We start from the raw sequence: 12,868 nt of genomic DNA on the forward strand, positions 1-12,868 counted from the left end.
CCAAAAAATGTTTCAAGATCTACTAGTTGAGATCAAGTCTCCAATTCAATTTTTCTGCATCAAACGTTCCGCTAAATTTATACAGATGACCACGAAGCTTTCTGATCAGATCAACTCCATTATCACTTGCACTTAGAGCGAGAATGGCGCCGATAAACTACAGTTGCGCAAAGAGAGTCAATGTAACTGGACAGCCGATAAATCGAAGACTTGGCATCTTACATAATTACAACATAAGTGCAAGTTTGATCATTAACGAGGAACCTCAGAACGGGGTTCAAAATTCCTCCAGTTGGAAGTAGATATCAGTACTAAACCCCCTGAAATATTTTAACCCCCTGAAGAGGAATCGTACATCCAAGAGGTGCGTTTTAATGCGAGGCATCGTCATGATCACCTTTTCAAGTTCTGAAATCTGTGGGCTGTCGTCTCCATATGGCGTGATTCAACGAGCTGGTTTCAGGTGTAGAGATTATGATGATTATATGGTAGCCGTTTTGGAAGTTCGTATACACTAAACGAACAAATTATATTTAGTCACAGTATATCACTCGGAATATGGAATTAGTAACCACTGAATTAATTACGTAGTTGACCATGAACATAGAAATATTAGATGTTCATGTTTCATACTTAGTACTTTCAGGAGTCATTTGTTAGGGTATGTGGTATTTTTCTCAGGCCAAAGTCACGTTCATAGCGAAGCATGGTTGAAAACCTAACTCTAGATATGCTACAGCTACATAGTTTATAACATAACAATCAAGTAAATACATGTATTGACTTACAGTAACAAAAAAAGCTGTTTGGTCGTCTGTAACCTAGCTCTGAGTGGTTCAGCGAAAATGGAAACGGGCGAAAATCTTCGATAAGAAAGGCTTGAATGTCTACTTTTACCGTATGTTTCCCTGTCGGTTAGTCAGTACATACTTCTTGTTATTGTCACTGGTGCCCATCTTGGGCTTATCTCAACCTTCGATTTTGAGGGAGAAAAGTGCATTTTGCTCCCAATCAGCTCCAACTATTGATGTCATATTACTTGATACATGAAGTCTGTCTGGGTTTTCAAAATCGGAATTGTCCGAATCGCCTTCCTTGGGACCTTGGGACACAAGATAACACAGGCCAATTGTATGTTTTATTTCCCGAGGACCCTATGCCAGGTGGAAAAGACTGCTGGTATCATCCTCTCATTAACTGAAATCTAGCTGGTAGGAATCCCCGGATCACGTGTTTTGACTCTTGTTTTCCACGTGGTACTTGTAAATTTACCGCTTCTTGTTAATCCCGAAAAGCCAGGCGCGTCTAGCCACTTCATCCAGCCATAAAATAAAGATGGTGGTGAATGATAATATAAGTCCATCATATATATTTTTGAGTAAGTAACCACGTGCTCATACGCGAGTGATATAATATGAAGAAGACTATCAGTTTGTAGAAGGGTAATACTAAATTAGTTTAGTAGGTATCACAATACATATATCTACTTCATTGCCTATTTGTTCGAGTGCCTCAGACTTCATCCGGTAAATTGCTTTCCCTATAAGCTTAGATATACGTATTTGAGTTTATAAAATCGTGTATCTTCGATGGTACTTACTGCTGATGAATGCATATAACTACCTGTATCTTTTGCTAACAGTCATTTAGAGTGAGATATTTGGTATTTTCTCTTAGCGGTTTCGTACAACACTCATCGCTTGAGGGTGCTTGCTTCCTTCAGTTTACTACCTAGCCAGAGTTGTTACTCAACAGTATAGTCAGCCCACTGCACATGAATTGTTTAGTGCATATATTCCCACCCACTCTGTCTCCGTGGGCCCATGATCAAGAGTTTTAGTATTTCTAGTGCCTATATATATTGTAATTTTTATTGAAGGAAATCCCGAGTCTTGTGTTTTAGCCACTATGAGCATCCAAGGCACCCGATGAATTAAACAAAAAAAAAAAAATCCAAGGCGCCCGAGATAACTGCCAAAAACCATTAGGCTGATACATTCCATGGGAATCTGCGTACAGTTCGGTGTGAAACGATGTCTCGTGATGTTAATGTGGTGTACGGTAACTTTGGCATCTAGACGTGCTTCGCCCAACTGCATCCCTTACAGAACCTTATTACTTCGACATTTCCAAGTCTCGAGTCTATCCGTTGAGTGCCTCGAGCTTCCTCGTAGGTATTGTTGGCCAATTGGATGACTAGCTAGTAGAGAGAGAGGTTGTCACTTCTACCATTGATTAATGTGATGGTCATGAATACGCATATTGGATGGATGCCGACATTTTGAACATGCACTGAACACTACGTACCTCAACAGAGAGTTCGGTGTTCCATTTACGCAGCAGTGGATATTCGATGATAGCCTTTTTTTGATGCTCTCGCTCATGATTCAATTTTAGTCAGTGCCAGTAAGGGGGTGTGTGTATGGCATATGTTGCCAGCCGTGATAACCCACTGTGACGCAAGTAAGCAACCCGCCAGCCCCGTTTGCTCAATCCTATCATAATCTGTGGGCCTATGGGATTTGGTCACTCGTTCGAGTCCCGGAAAATTAAAACAAGGTGGATCGATAGATGGGGTGGTGGGGTTGGAATTGGGAGATGTCGATACGTAGTACGTAGTCTAGATCTCGTACCCAGCGATGGTACTCAGTGATCCATTACCAAGCAAAGGAATAATTCCCATTCCGCAAAAGGGAGCCCGAAGTAACTGCTACCCTCGATCACTTGAGTAACCTAACTCTGACGAGTCGAGATTTCCCCACCCATTGATCTGATCTGGGTCACTAAGTACCCTTTGGTAATTAAAAGAGACAACTTTACAGAAACAAAACAACTTTTTTCAAAATTAACAAGCTAGATACTCTACATAAACCGCTCCGGCTACCTTGAACCTATTATCAAATACCCCCACACCGGCATTACACTGGATATCAAACCAAGTACAATATAACGAAAAAAGCAAAACGGAAACGCGCATATAAAATGATAAAAACGGCAAACTTAAATAAAAATATATAAAAAAAACCCTCCCCGAGATGCGACATGAGCATGAAGCCCTTCCTGCCTTGTTAGTAAGAAAACATAAGAAATACCTCCCTCCCAATCCCCGTATCATTGCTGAAAATTCTTTATATATAATAAGGTATCATCCTCATAGCCTTCCGGATCCCATCCGGGCCCGTCCTGTCCCAACGCACAAAATATGAAATAGAGAAAAAGAAAAGGAGGATCTGTCTTTCTTGATTTTGTTTTGTTTCCCCTCGCATTCGTTGCCATATCATAGACATCGTACTATCTAATACAGGGGGAATCCCAACAGTGAGAAAACTGTTCCGGGATAAGTTGAAATAAATAGAATAAAAAGGTCACACAGAAAAGGTCCCAAAGGCCCTAAAGTTGACTTAAAAGGCAATAACAAATATACTTTCAACATAATAAAAATCTGAATAAAAAAATAAAAATAAAAACCGTCACCCCTCTATTCAACCACGATCTCAACACCTGACTGGACATCCAACTCCCCAGAACCCCCACGATGCTGCCTCCTGGACGCAAACCCCGCATTTCTATCCGGATCCGGTCCTCTTGGTTGTCTAGAAGGCACTACCTGGCCTCTCTCCCTCTCGCTTCTCATCGAAGATGCTGACGTCGGTTCATCGCTGTACGGCGACATACCTCCATATCCCCTTGTTGACACACCTCCATTACTACTACCAGCACTAACAGGCGTTGAAACATCGTGATTGCCGTCCCTTCCGTTTTGTCGTTCTCTATCAAAATTCAAAACACCCCTAGGATCCAGTGGGTCTCGAAGGCTCGCTCCACCGACACCGAGATTACCACCCAAGGAGGACGTAAGCGACACTCCAGCAAGTCCATTCACAAGTAACGACTCACTAGCATTAGAAGCAGACACGGTAGTTCCTGTCGCAGTTGGCGTCAAACTCGGAGTAGTAGAAGTAACGCTGGCACCATAGTCCGTGTACCGAGAAATATTGCCTCCGAGAGCGGCAGGAAAGCTAGCAGAAGAAGGCACAGGCGACGGAGTATAGGATCGCAAGTCAGCAAACGATTTTGCGGCACGAAGATTCTGTCGGCTATGCATATCTCCTCTGCCAGAAGGCGAAGATGGAATGTCCAATAGAGAATTTCCGTGACGACCTATTGTTGAATACATTCCCGCTCCTTCTGAGCGAGCATCACTGAAATCCATAGTAGTCGCCCTAGTCAGCACTCGTCGCTGATGCGATTCCACAGGATGAACGGTCGTGGGAATCGACGGTGGGCTTATGCTTGGGGTCCCTGAAATTGGGGCACGGAAAACATGCACTTGGCGCTGTTCACCAGTACCACGAGAAACGTGTGCCAAGGCCATGTGATGTGCAAGGGTGTGCACGATGCGACGTTGCTGCGGAGAAAGCGTCGACGGAAAAATAAGAGCCTCTCGGGAAAGATCGTCGCGGAACAGCAGGAGCTGTGAGTAGAACTGCAGAGTCTGTGGATCGTTCAAGTCTACGTCTGGACGTGACCATTAGTCTATGCACTCTGCACTCTGCAGGCAAGTAATAAACTATGCAGTCCAAATGCACTACGGCGCGAACAACTGGCTCGAATAAAACAGATTTCGGGTAGGAGTACTAACCTGGAAGTGTCCGAGAAGCGCTGGGAGAAGGTGAAGTAGATAGAGGGATGATAGGCTGTTGCTGCTGCATCTGCACAGGCCGATGCTGTTCCTCCAACTGTCCTCTCCTTTCTCTCTTCTCCCTTTCAATTCGCTCCCTTTCAACCAAGGGCAACATCTTTTTGTATTCTACTCTAAGCTTCCGGCCCTGAAGATCGAAATGATTCAAGATATCAATTACAGCTGCTGTTTCTTCGGCGGTTGTAAAATTTGCGAACGCAAGGCCCCTAAAAACACCATTGTCGAAGTGATAGTTGAATGCATACGGAAGTGGCAAGTTAAGCTCTGTCATCAATTGCACCAGTTGTTCCTTCTTGACAGCAAATGGGATATTTTTGATTACGATCGCTGTAGGTATCAACTCCTCGTCGGGATCCGATCCAACAGTCTCAGTTCTCATAGGGGACGGGCCCAACGGAATATTCCCCATACCGGCAAGTGGCGAAACCGTGGGCAAAGATACGGGCGCGGTATCAGTCCACATCTATCAGAAGGTTAGTTTCCAATTCGACCCATCAATACCTACTGCCTCCCTACTGCTACATACCGCTGGTAAAGCACTACGTTGCCTTGATGGGGTCTTGATCCTGCCAGTAGCGCCACCCATAGCAGCCAATGCACCACCACCTCCAAAACTACTTGCATTCCAAGTCTGCGCCCCTGAATCGTACCCGTACCCAGTGACCGCACCTAAACGAGAAGAATCGCCATAACGAGAGTCGAACCTTGCGGCGTGGTCTTCGGCAGTGTAAAGGCCACTCTGTGAAGCAAATGTTTCAAAATGCCTTGAAGAGGCTCGATGGAGACTCTGATGTTGCTGTTGTTGGTGCTGGCCGGTTGGTGATCGCGAGGAGCCGATGGTGTCGTAGTATCCGTCGTGATGGCTAGACATTGCTATCGCTTAGACGGTATGATAAATGTTTAAAAGGCTTTAAATATGTATTTATAGAGCACTTGTAATAAGGTCCCTTTGGTCAAGTTTAAAAGTGAAGGATATCGAAGCCCCTTTGTTGGAAAAGAAAGGAAAAGAAAAGAAAAACTTTGATGATTCCTGAACGACGTCAGATCACCAAATAAACCAACTACCGTCTTAACGTAACCGTAGTTTCTTCTCTAGATGACGCTTGCAGTGACGTTTCGTCGTTCTCTCTCTGTTTTCTTTATTGGAATTAAATGATTTTGTTGTAGCGAACCTTGTATTAGAAGTGCGGTATTGTTGTGAATGCTTTCTCGGAAGATCGTCCCGATTTTAATTGAAGTCTTTCTTTTGTAATGTGGAAAAAACTATAGAAATATATGAACCCGAACGAAGAAGATGATGCTGGACAAATGCTGATGCCTTTTTAGGATGAGTAGGATATAATTTTTGCTATTCTTTCTCTCGATAATGTCACAAAGTCGTCTTTCCGTTGCGTGGCTCGTGAATAATCGTTAAAAGGCGTGGGTCTCGTTACCGGGAAAGGGGCGGGGAAGTCGTTATGATGAGGGGTTTTCTCCGTCTCTAGTCTCGTCGTGAAATGTGGTAAGGGGTGTTCCAGTCCACCAGAGTAAGATTTGTGGCGGTGGAGGGGGTAGGTGTAGTAGGGGGTTGAGGAAAGGAAAGCGTTGAAGAGTGAATGAATGAGTGATGAGATGAATAGGAGCGAAATGTCCTGAAGGGGGGTGGAGGAGGGGTGGTTAGAGTGTGACGGGGGTCTGATTGAAAAAGGAGGTGTGATCAGAGCCGACGGAGGAGGGCACGGGTAGTCTGAATAGCTACGGGGGGGAGACGGTTCGGGCAGCAACAAAGCTGGGGGGGAAATGAGTGTGAAAAAAAACGAAAAAACGAAAGGAAAAGTAGATGCACTAGAAGCACGAGCACACGAAGACAGGCGAATCAAGTGTAACCTTTACAAGCTCGTTCGAGAAGTCTGCAGCTGGCTGACCACTTGGAGATAAATTTGCTGAACGTTTGTAAAAACTTATTGGGGGATGATGGAAGGATCTCCTACGCTACATAAGTTATGGATTATACTGCTAAGAGGCACGGGAGCAGCAACAACGACGGCTAGCTGTTTGGTTGGCTATTTAGATGCGATGCGATGCGAGGGGAGAATGAGGAAAAGTGGGAGAGCGCAGCATCAATTGGAGCGAGAGTAAGAGGAAGGAAAGGGGGTCACAGCCAAAAAGACAGATTGCTACCCTATCCAAACTCTCCTGAGATCGGGCCTGGGATGATACAGTATGGAGAGCTGTAGGTATTACAGCAAAGCCAAAGAACTCGCTTTGCGCCGCTTGTGGCTCTTTGGCCTACCCGTTCATGGCCAAGCATTCGGCGGATTGCTCTCTCTTGGTTGAAGCTCCAGAATAACAGTGGATGAGTGGATGAGTGGATGGACTGCATATGGTACATCTATGTACAGAATAGGAACTCTCTCCAGGGTAAGATTATTACTGCATGTAATCGGGTATCTAGGCACTCTAGAGTACTCTAACTGCACATTCGACCTGTGCCAAACACTCGAGGTAGACTCGTAGAGTAGAGTAGGTACATATGAATTTACTTATAAGTTATGTAGAGCACGTACTCTACGAGTGTACGAATATGCTTTACGTGCTATGTGTATGCAGGCAGCCTGACGATATTCTGCTGAAGAATAATATGTAGGTACAGCTTATGCACACTTCCTAGGCAAAAACACTATCCACGGCTCAAAAACTCCGACAACAACCAGCCAGTCAGCTTTGGCCTCTGAGCTACAAGGGGTGGCGGTCAAAACAATATGTAAGTAACTTGTACCCGTCCTGTCATATAGCTGGCAGACCATAGAAGTCTTGTCGTGCTGTCGTGTACCATAGAACAGGGCTCATCCAAGAAACCGACGTGCGTGGCCTCAATTTCTCACTTAATGTCAAGTAAAGGCGCCCTCCCAGTGCAATATGACATGACATGACAAAGGTAGTATAGCCCCGCCACAATACCCAGAGACGAAGGGAAGAAGAAAACAAGAGAAGGGGAAAGAAGAAAAGAAAGATCACGATCATCATGCAAAGGAAACAACAAGAAACACCTACATACCTCCTCCACCTGGAGCAAATTCTTCCCTCCAGCTAAATACCTAGGTAGAGTACCAGATGACTTGAGCTCTGCCCCTTCCCCCACCATCTAAACCCGGCCCCTCCCGCGGCCAATACATGTATCATATCGGACAAGAAGGTTTCTATCACGCTAGAACAAATACTCTCTTCCTCATTCCCCGCTTGGACCACATTCTATACCCTGTTTGTCGGTGTCCCGCCGTAGGTAGTGCCCACGAAACGAAAACTACCTGCATAGGCCATACAGAAGTTCTCTGTCGGGATGGATCACGCCAGTTGTGCTGTGCGGTGCAGGAAGCCTCCGGGTTCTTCTTCTTCTTTATGATACACAAATCAAAAACAAAACCAAGACCGAAACAACATATGCATAAGAAAGCATTAGGCAAAATAGAGGAATGAAGGAGAAAAACCAAGGAAAGGCCTTATCGCGATCCTCACGATCACGACTTGCCGGCCTACATTAAGGGCCACTCAGCATGGAGAAAAGGAAGTCGAGAAGAAAAAGCAGTGCATGAAACTGCCATCCGATGTACCAAAAATAGTCAAGAACCTTGACTTACAAAACTACTCTACGAGTCTCGGAGTCTAGAGTTTCCAAAAACAAGTGCAGTACAAATTTCATGGTATGCAATCAAGACTTCTTGACCAAATCAGACCAAATTCATAATCATATAAAAAACTAAGTTTCCGTTACAACTTACCGGTGCTTCCCAACATACTATCCAATCCCGAGCCTAAGAAAAAAGGAAATAAAAAGGGAGAAACAGAACGAACAAATGAAGGAACAAATGTGTTACCAAGAAAGAAACCAGCACCATGCATGTCGTCCCGTGCATCTGTTGGGTCTACTCTTATCACGTGCGAGTATGATGAGTGGTGTGGGAACTTGGAATGGAAGGGGTGTTGTTATGATCCCTTTTCAGGATTCCTACTTTTTGATAGGGATGCGTCGACCATTTTGGGTCCCCTCTTTGGGGATATTTTTCTAAAAGGGAAGTTTCTCTATTCTGCGGACGTCCAGGATAGTTACACCTGCATACTCCACAGGATTAAGTACGTTACTCTCTTCGTAGGTACAGTTCTACCTACTTTCAACTCCATCTACGGAGATTTGTCAGGGCTGGAGGGGGTTCTGTTACCGCTGCATAAATACACTAGATATGCAGCCCAGGTATGAGATAAATTCCGGATGATTGCCCACATCTTCGAGAACTTCTAGAGTGCCTCTCCCCATGGATGGTGATTTCGGAGCTGTCTCTCCACAAAACCCACCAAGACTATTTGTGTATCTAAGTATGATATACCTAAACCCAAGTACCAAGAGCCAGAACCAGAGTCGAGTCGCATGATCAATTACCCCCAACACACGTCCATCCGCCGCCTCAATCACCCCCGGACGGTCTAACTGAATGACTGGCTGATCGATTAACGTTCAACCTTCCGGTACCTGTGAGATGGGTTGAGTTATGAAATATAGCTGGATATGAATGCGGACAGACAGACAAGACCCGAAATCTCATTACCGGCACATTACACGCATGCCATCTAGAGGCAATCGATATGGAGATTGCTCTGAGGAAAAAGTCCAGGTCACAAAAAAATAAAAGAAACCGACAGGCAGGTCCATCACTTAAGGCAAGACGACGCGGCAAGATTGGGTAAAGCATGTCTAAGACTCTATTACCCACCTACCCTAGATACGCGACGGCACATACAAAAGGGGGAGAGGCTCTCACGTACCTCATTTCTGACCCACTGGTTTCCGCCCCTCGGACCCGGAAAGTACTGTGCCCCTATCATGGGTTGCGTCGATCCCGAAAAGCCACTGGATCATTGGCACTTGAGACTTTCTTCTAACCTGGGGAGGAAGGACACCTTGCAATCCTTTGAGATGAGATGGGATCTGATCTGATATGTAGAGGGTAGATATGTGGCGAAGCACATCTATCTGATCCAAATGTGGAATCCAATTCGTCGGTGCGTACGGATTTACCCGGTTGTGTAGGTTGGGTTACCTAGTCTCTTCATGGAATATGGTTCGGACATGGTAAGGGCGGTTCGTCCCAAAATTCGTCCCAAGATTCGTCCCGAGACTTAAAATGGTTCCGATTCTGTTTTCTTTTTTGAAATCATGGCATCGTTATTCCTCGATTCTGAATATAGAAGTTATGATACTCTACATGAACGCTTTGTATGCGCATGTTGAGAGCTTGGACAGAAATTCTGCACATCTTATTGGTTGTGTTGACGTACCTACCCCTCACCCACACTACACTGCAGAACGTGCTGTTAAGCTTTTAATTTTTGTTGAATCCACGTTGGTAAAGATCGATCTCTTCCAGCATTAGTGCTATCTTTCGATCAATCTGAAAACCCTCATGGTAAGCCACTCTATTTGAATCCAGGCACCTGAGAATCTACAAATGTACTCACACTTTCGGGTCCGCAGGAGCCACTTCTCAGAAGCTATATATACGTATAGTGATACCCAGTTTTAAAATATCGATAGTGGGTATCAATTACCTCGGCAACCGACACCGACGGCCAATACAGGAAAGACCCCCAAAGTTGTATCCCTTAACAAGGACAAGTAAAGGAATAGGTAATATAATGAGATACTTTTATTTTCTCACAATTATCCCTGCAACGGAGGAAATATCCAGCCAAAAAGAAAAGGCGTCGAGCATGGTATGTACTTTCTATCGACTGCATAGGCCTCACTTTCCTTTACACAAGTAACCAAGTTAGCACAGGACTCGATCAGTAGTTGCGATAGGGAGTGATATATACTTGACCTCGGCCATTGGAATGAGTTCTTGGCCGTGTGTAATCGTAAAAGCGCTAAGCCACACTAAACCTAACATCATAGAACGAAACAATTATTCAAAATATATATCAGATGTGTTTGCGGTGTCAAATTCCTGCTGACTGGGATAAATTTACTTAGATTTGAGGTCATTTCCACTCATCTCTTGTTAAATTTCGGCTTTCCTTCTAGGGAAGCGTCCCAGGAAGATATTTACAATTCGATACATACATTATACTACATATAACTCTCAAAAATTTACAGAAACCATGCCTCCACTCTCCACAGTGGAAAAGCTATCGACTCGCTTTCCGCAGAAGCACGTGCACTTACAAAGCGCCGGGTCCTCCTCTGAACTCGTTTCATTATATTCTGCAAACATTGATTAGCATTGAGACTATTTTCTCTCATGAATTTACATTCTTTCATATCTATTCAAAGGCCATATTTGTAGACGGGGGAAACTTACGAACATACGACTTCCAAAACTCAAACACCACAAGCAGCAACGATACAACCGCAACAACTTGTCCAAACCCCCACCTCTCCTCCGCATCTTCACTTAGTAACTCTCTGTTTGCTTTACGATACCCTAACACGCCACACAGCGTAAAAACCGTCCAGAAGATCATGACTGGCAGACAGAGGGCGGCTGAAAACACAAGGCCTCCAGCGAGCCTCATCCACGGCCACGACCCTTTCACGAACATCTTTACAAAGAGGCCGCAAATAGTTGGTACATAGCCACACACGAAAAAGACAAGATTGACCAGGACCCAGCCCAGCAGTGAGTCCCGCTCAGTGTAGCTACCAACACAATACTTGGCACTACACGCGCGGAAACAATCCTGCTCGAGGTCCCATCGCCGCCGAACACTCGTGTACGTCAAGCCGCAGTAGACGGCGTACAAAACAGCATACAGCGCCACCGCCGCATAGCGCACCGTGTTGAAGCGCCCATACGGCTTCTCGTCCCAAACATACATGATGGCCAGATGATGTGATAGCGATGGGATCCACGCCATGTTCCCAACCATGATAGCGTGGTAGGCACTTAGCTTGGGGAACTGCGACAGCGAGGCTACCATTAGGGCGATCCCAGACAGGGTCTGCATGTCCGAGGTCAGCAGGATGATGTCTGTCATCATCGCCGCGCGGAGCGGATTCGCGGGGTGGAGGGAGCGCGGAAGCGTGGGGAGGCCCCCAAGGCGCCCTCCAGCATGGAGGTACTTGTAGGCGAGCGGCGGGAAGGTGATGAGGCGATTCCAGCGGCCCGAGAAGTAGTACATGCAGATGCCGATTAGGCTGGCGAGAAAGCCTTGCACGAAGAAGGCAGAGATCACCTGTAGTCGTCGTGATAAGCCCAAGTTAGCGGATAGGTTCCAAGTTAGCGTTTGTGGGGAAAAAGGAACGCTGGAAGGCAACAACGTGGGGGGGGGGGGGGGCCGAGGGCGGGCATAACAACAACTCACACCTATCCCGCTGATGTCGGGGTTTGAGAGTATTTTTGCCTCGCACCACCACTTCTGAAAGCCTTCCTCCTCAGTCTCCATGACTTGCTTGGTTTGCTTTGCGGCTACTTTGCTTCTTCCTGGCGGATTTCCATCTCGAAAAAGTGCAGGACGTACATGTACCGGCGTATTTAACAAGTTTCGCACACCTCCCCAGTTCGCCAACCCACATTGCAAAAAACTCTAAAGTTAAAACCTGTAAATCCCGCTTCTAGAAAGCGTGCCCCGTGGGTACTCTACAGGAATAGGAGGCTGCATGAGGCTGAACATGGATTGGGATGGGAACGCCAATGGGCAGTGCAGAACAAGGCGATAGGTCGTGGGTGCTATATGTTTTACTCCGGCTCGCTTGACGGATACGAGGCTGAGAGTTATTTGTTTTTTTTCTCGTGCTGGGATCGAGTGAGGGGTCATGATTGGTGGTGATCAAATTATATTTGGACTGACTAGGTACATTTATCCTGGAAACCTTGGACCGCACTTGACGGTGGTTTTGTTGATACGTGTCGCCTGGAATAACTTTACCGTTGATTATGATGATGATAATGATGATCGCGTTGCTGTCTTGTGGTTGTTATTGTGGTGGAAAGCTTAAAGTTGGGTTTGGGACGCAACCAACGATGTATCAACCATGCAAATGGCTGTTTCGGGATGTTTACCCGTCAAGGGGAAGAGCGATATATTTATATAATACTTAGTCGGGACCTTTGACCTGGTGTAGGGACCGGTATGATGGGTGTGGATCTGCGAGGTATAAAATATACAACAGAGAAAAAGCCTGGAGGAGGAGGC

General features: G+C 45.6%; 2 protein-coding genes across 2 annotated transcripts; both read right to left on the reverse strand.

The window, feature by feature from the left end:
• Positions 1-3,478: 3,478 nt before the first annotated feature.
• LAJ45_10755 (uncharacterized protein) lies at positions 3,479-5,573 on the reverse strand (the record flags this gene model as incomplete). The annotated part of the gene is made up of 3 exons (XM_046120271.1): positions 3,479-4,518; positions 4,643-5,165; positions 5,229-5,573. 3 exons carry the CDS (start codon positions 5,571-5,573, stop codon positions 3,479-3,481), a joined length of 1,908 nt encoding a protein of 635 aa, XP_045966499.1.
• Positions 5,574-10,815: 5,242 nt separating this feature from the next.
• Positions 10,816-12,118, reverse strand: LAJ45_10756 (uncharacterized protein; the record flags this gene model as incomplete). Its single annotated transcript, XM_046120272.1, has 3 exons — positions 10,816-10,937; positions 11,035-11,908; positions 12,038-12,118. The coding sequence occupies 3 exons, from the start codon at positions 12,116-12,118 to the stop codon at positions 10,816-10,818; spliced, it is 1,077 nt and encodes a 358-aa protein (XP_045966500.1).
• Positions 12,119-12,868: the final 750 nt, after the last annotated feature.

The sequence above is a fragment of the Morchella importuna genome (genome assembly GCF_003444635.1).
Source record: "Morchella importuna strain M04M26 chromosome Unknown Morimp01GS050, whole genome shotgun sequence".
NCBI lineage: Eukaryota > Fungi > Ascomycota > Pezizomycetes > Pezizales > Morchellaceae > Morchella > Morchella importuna.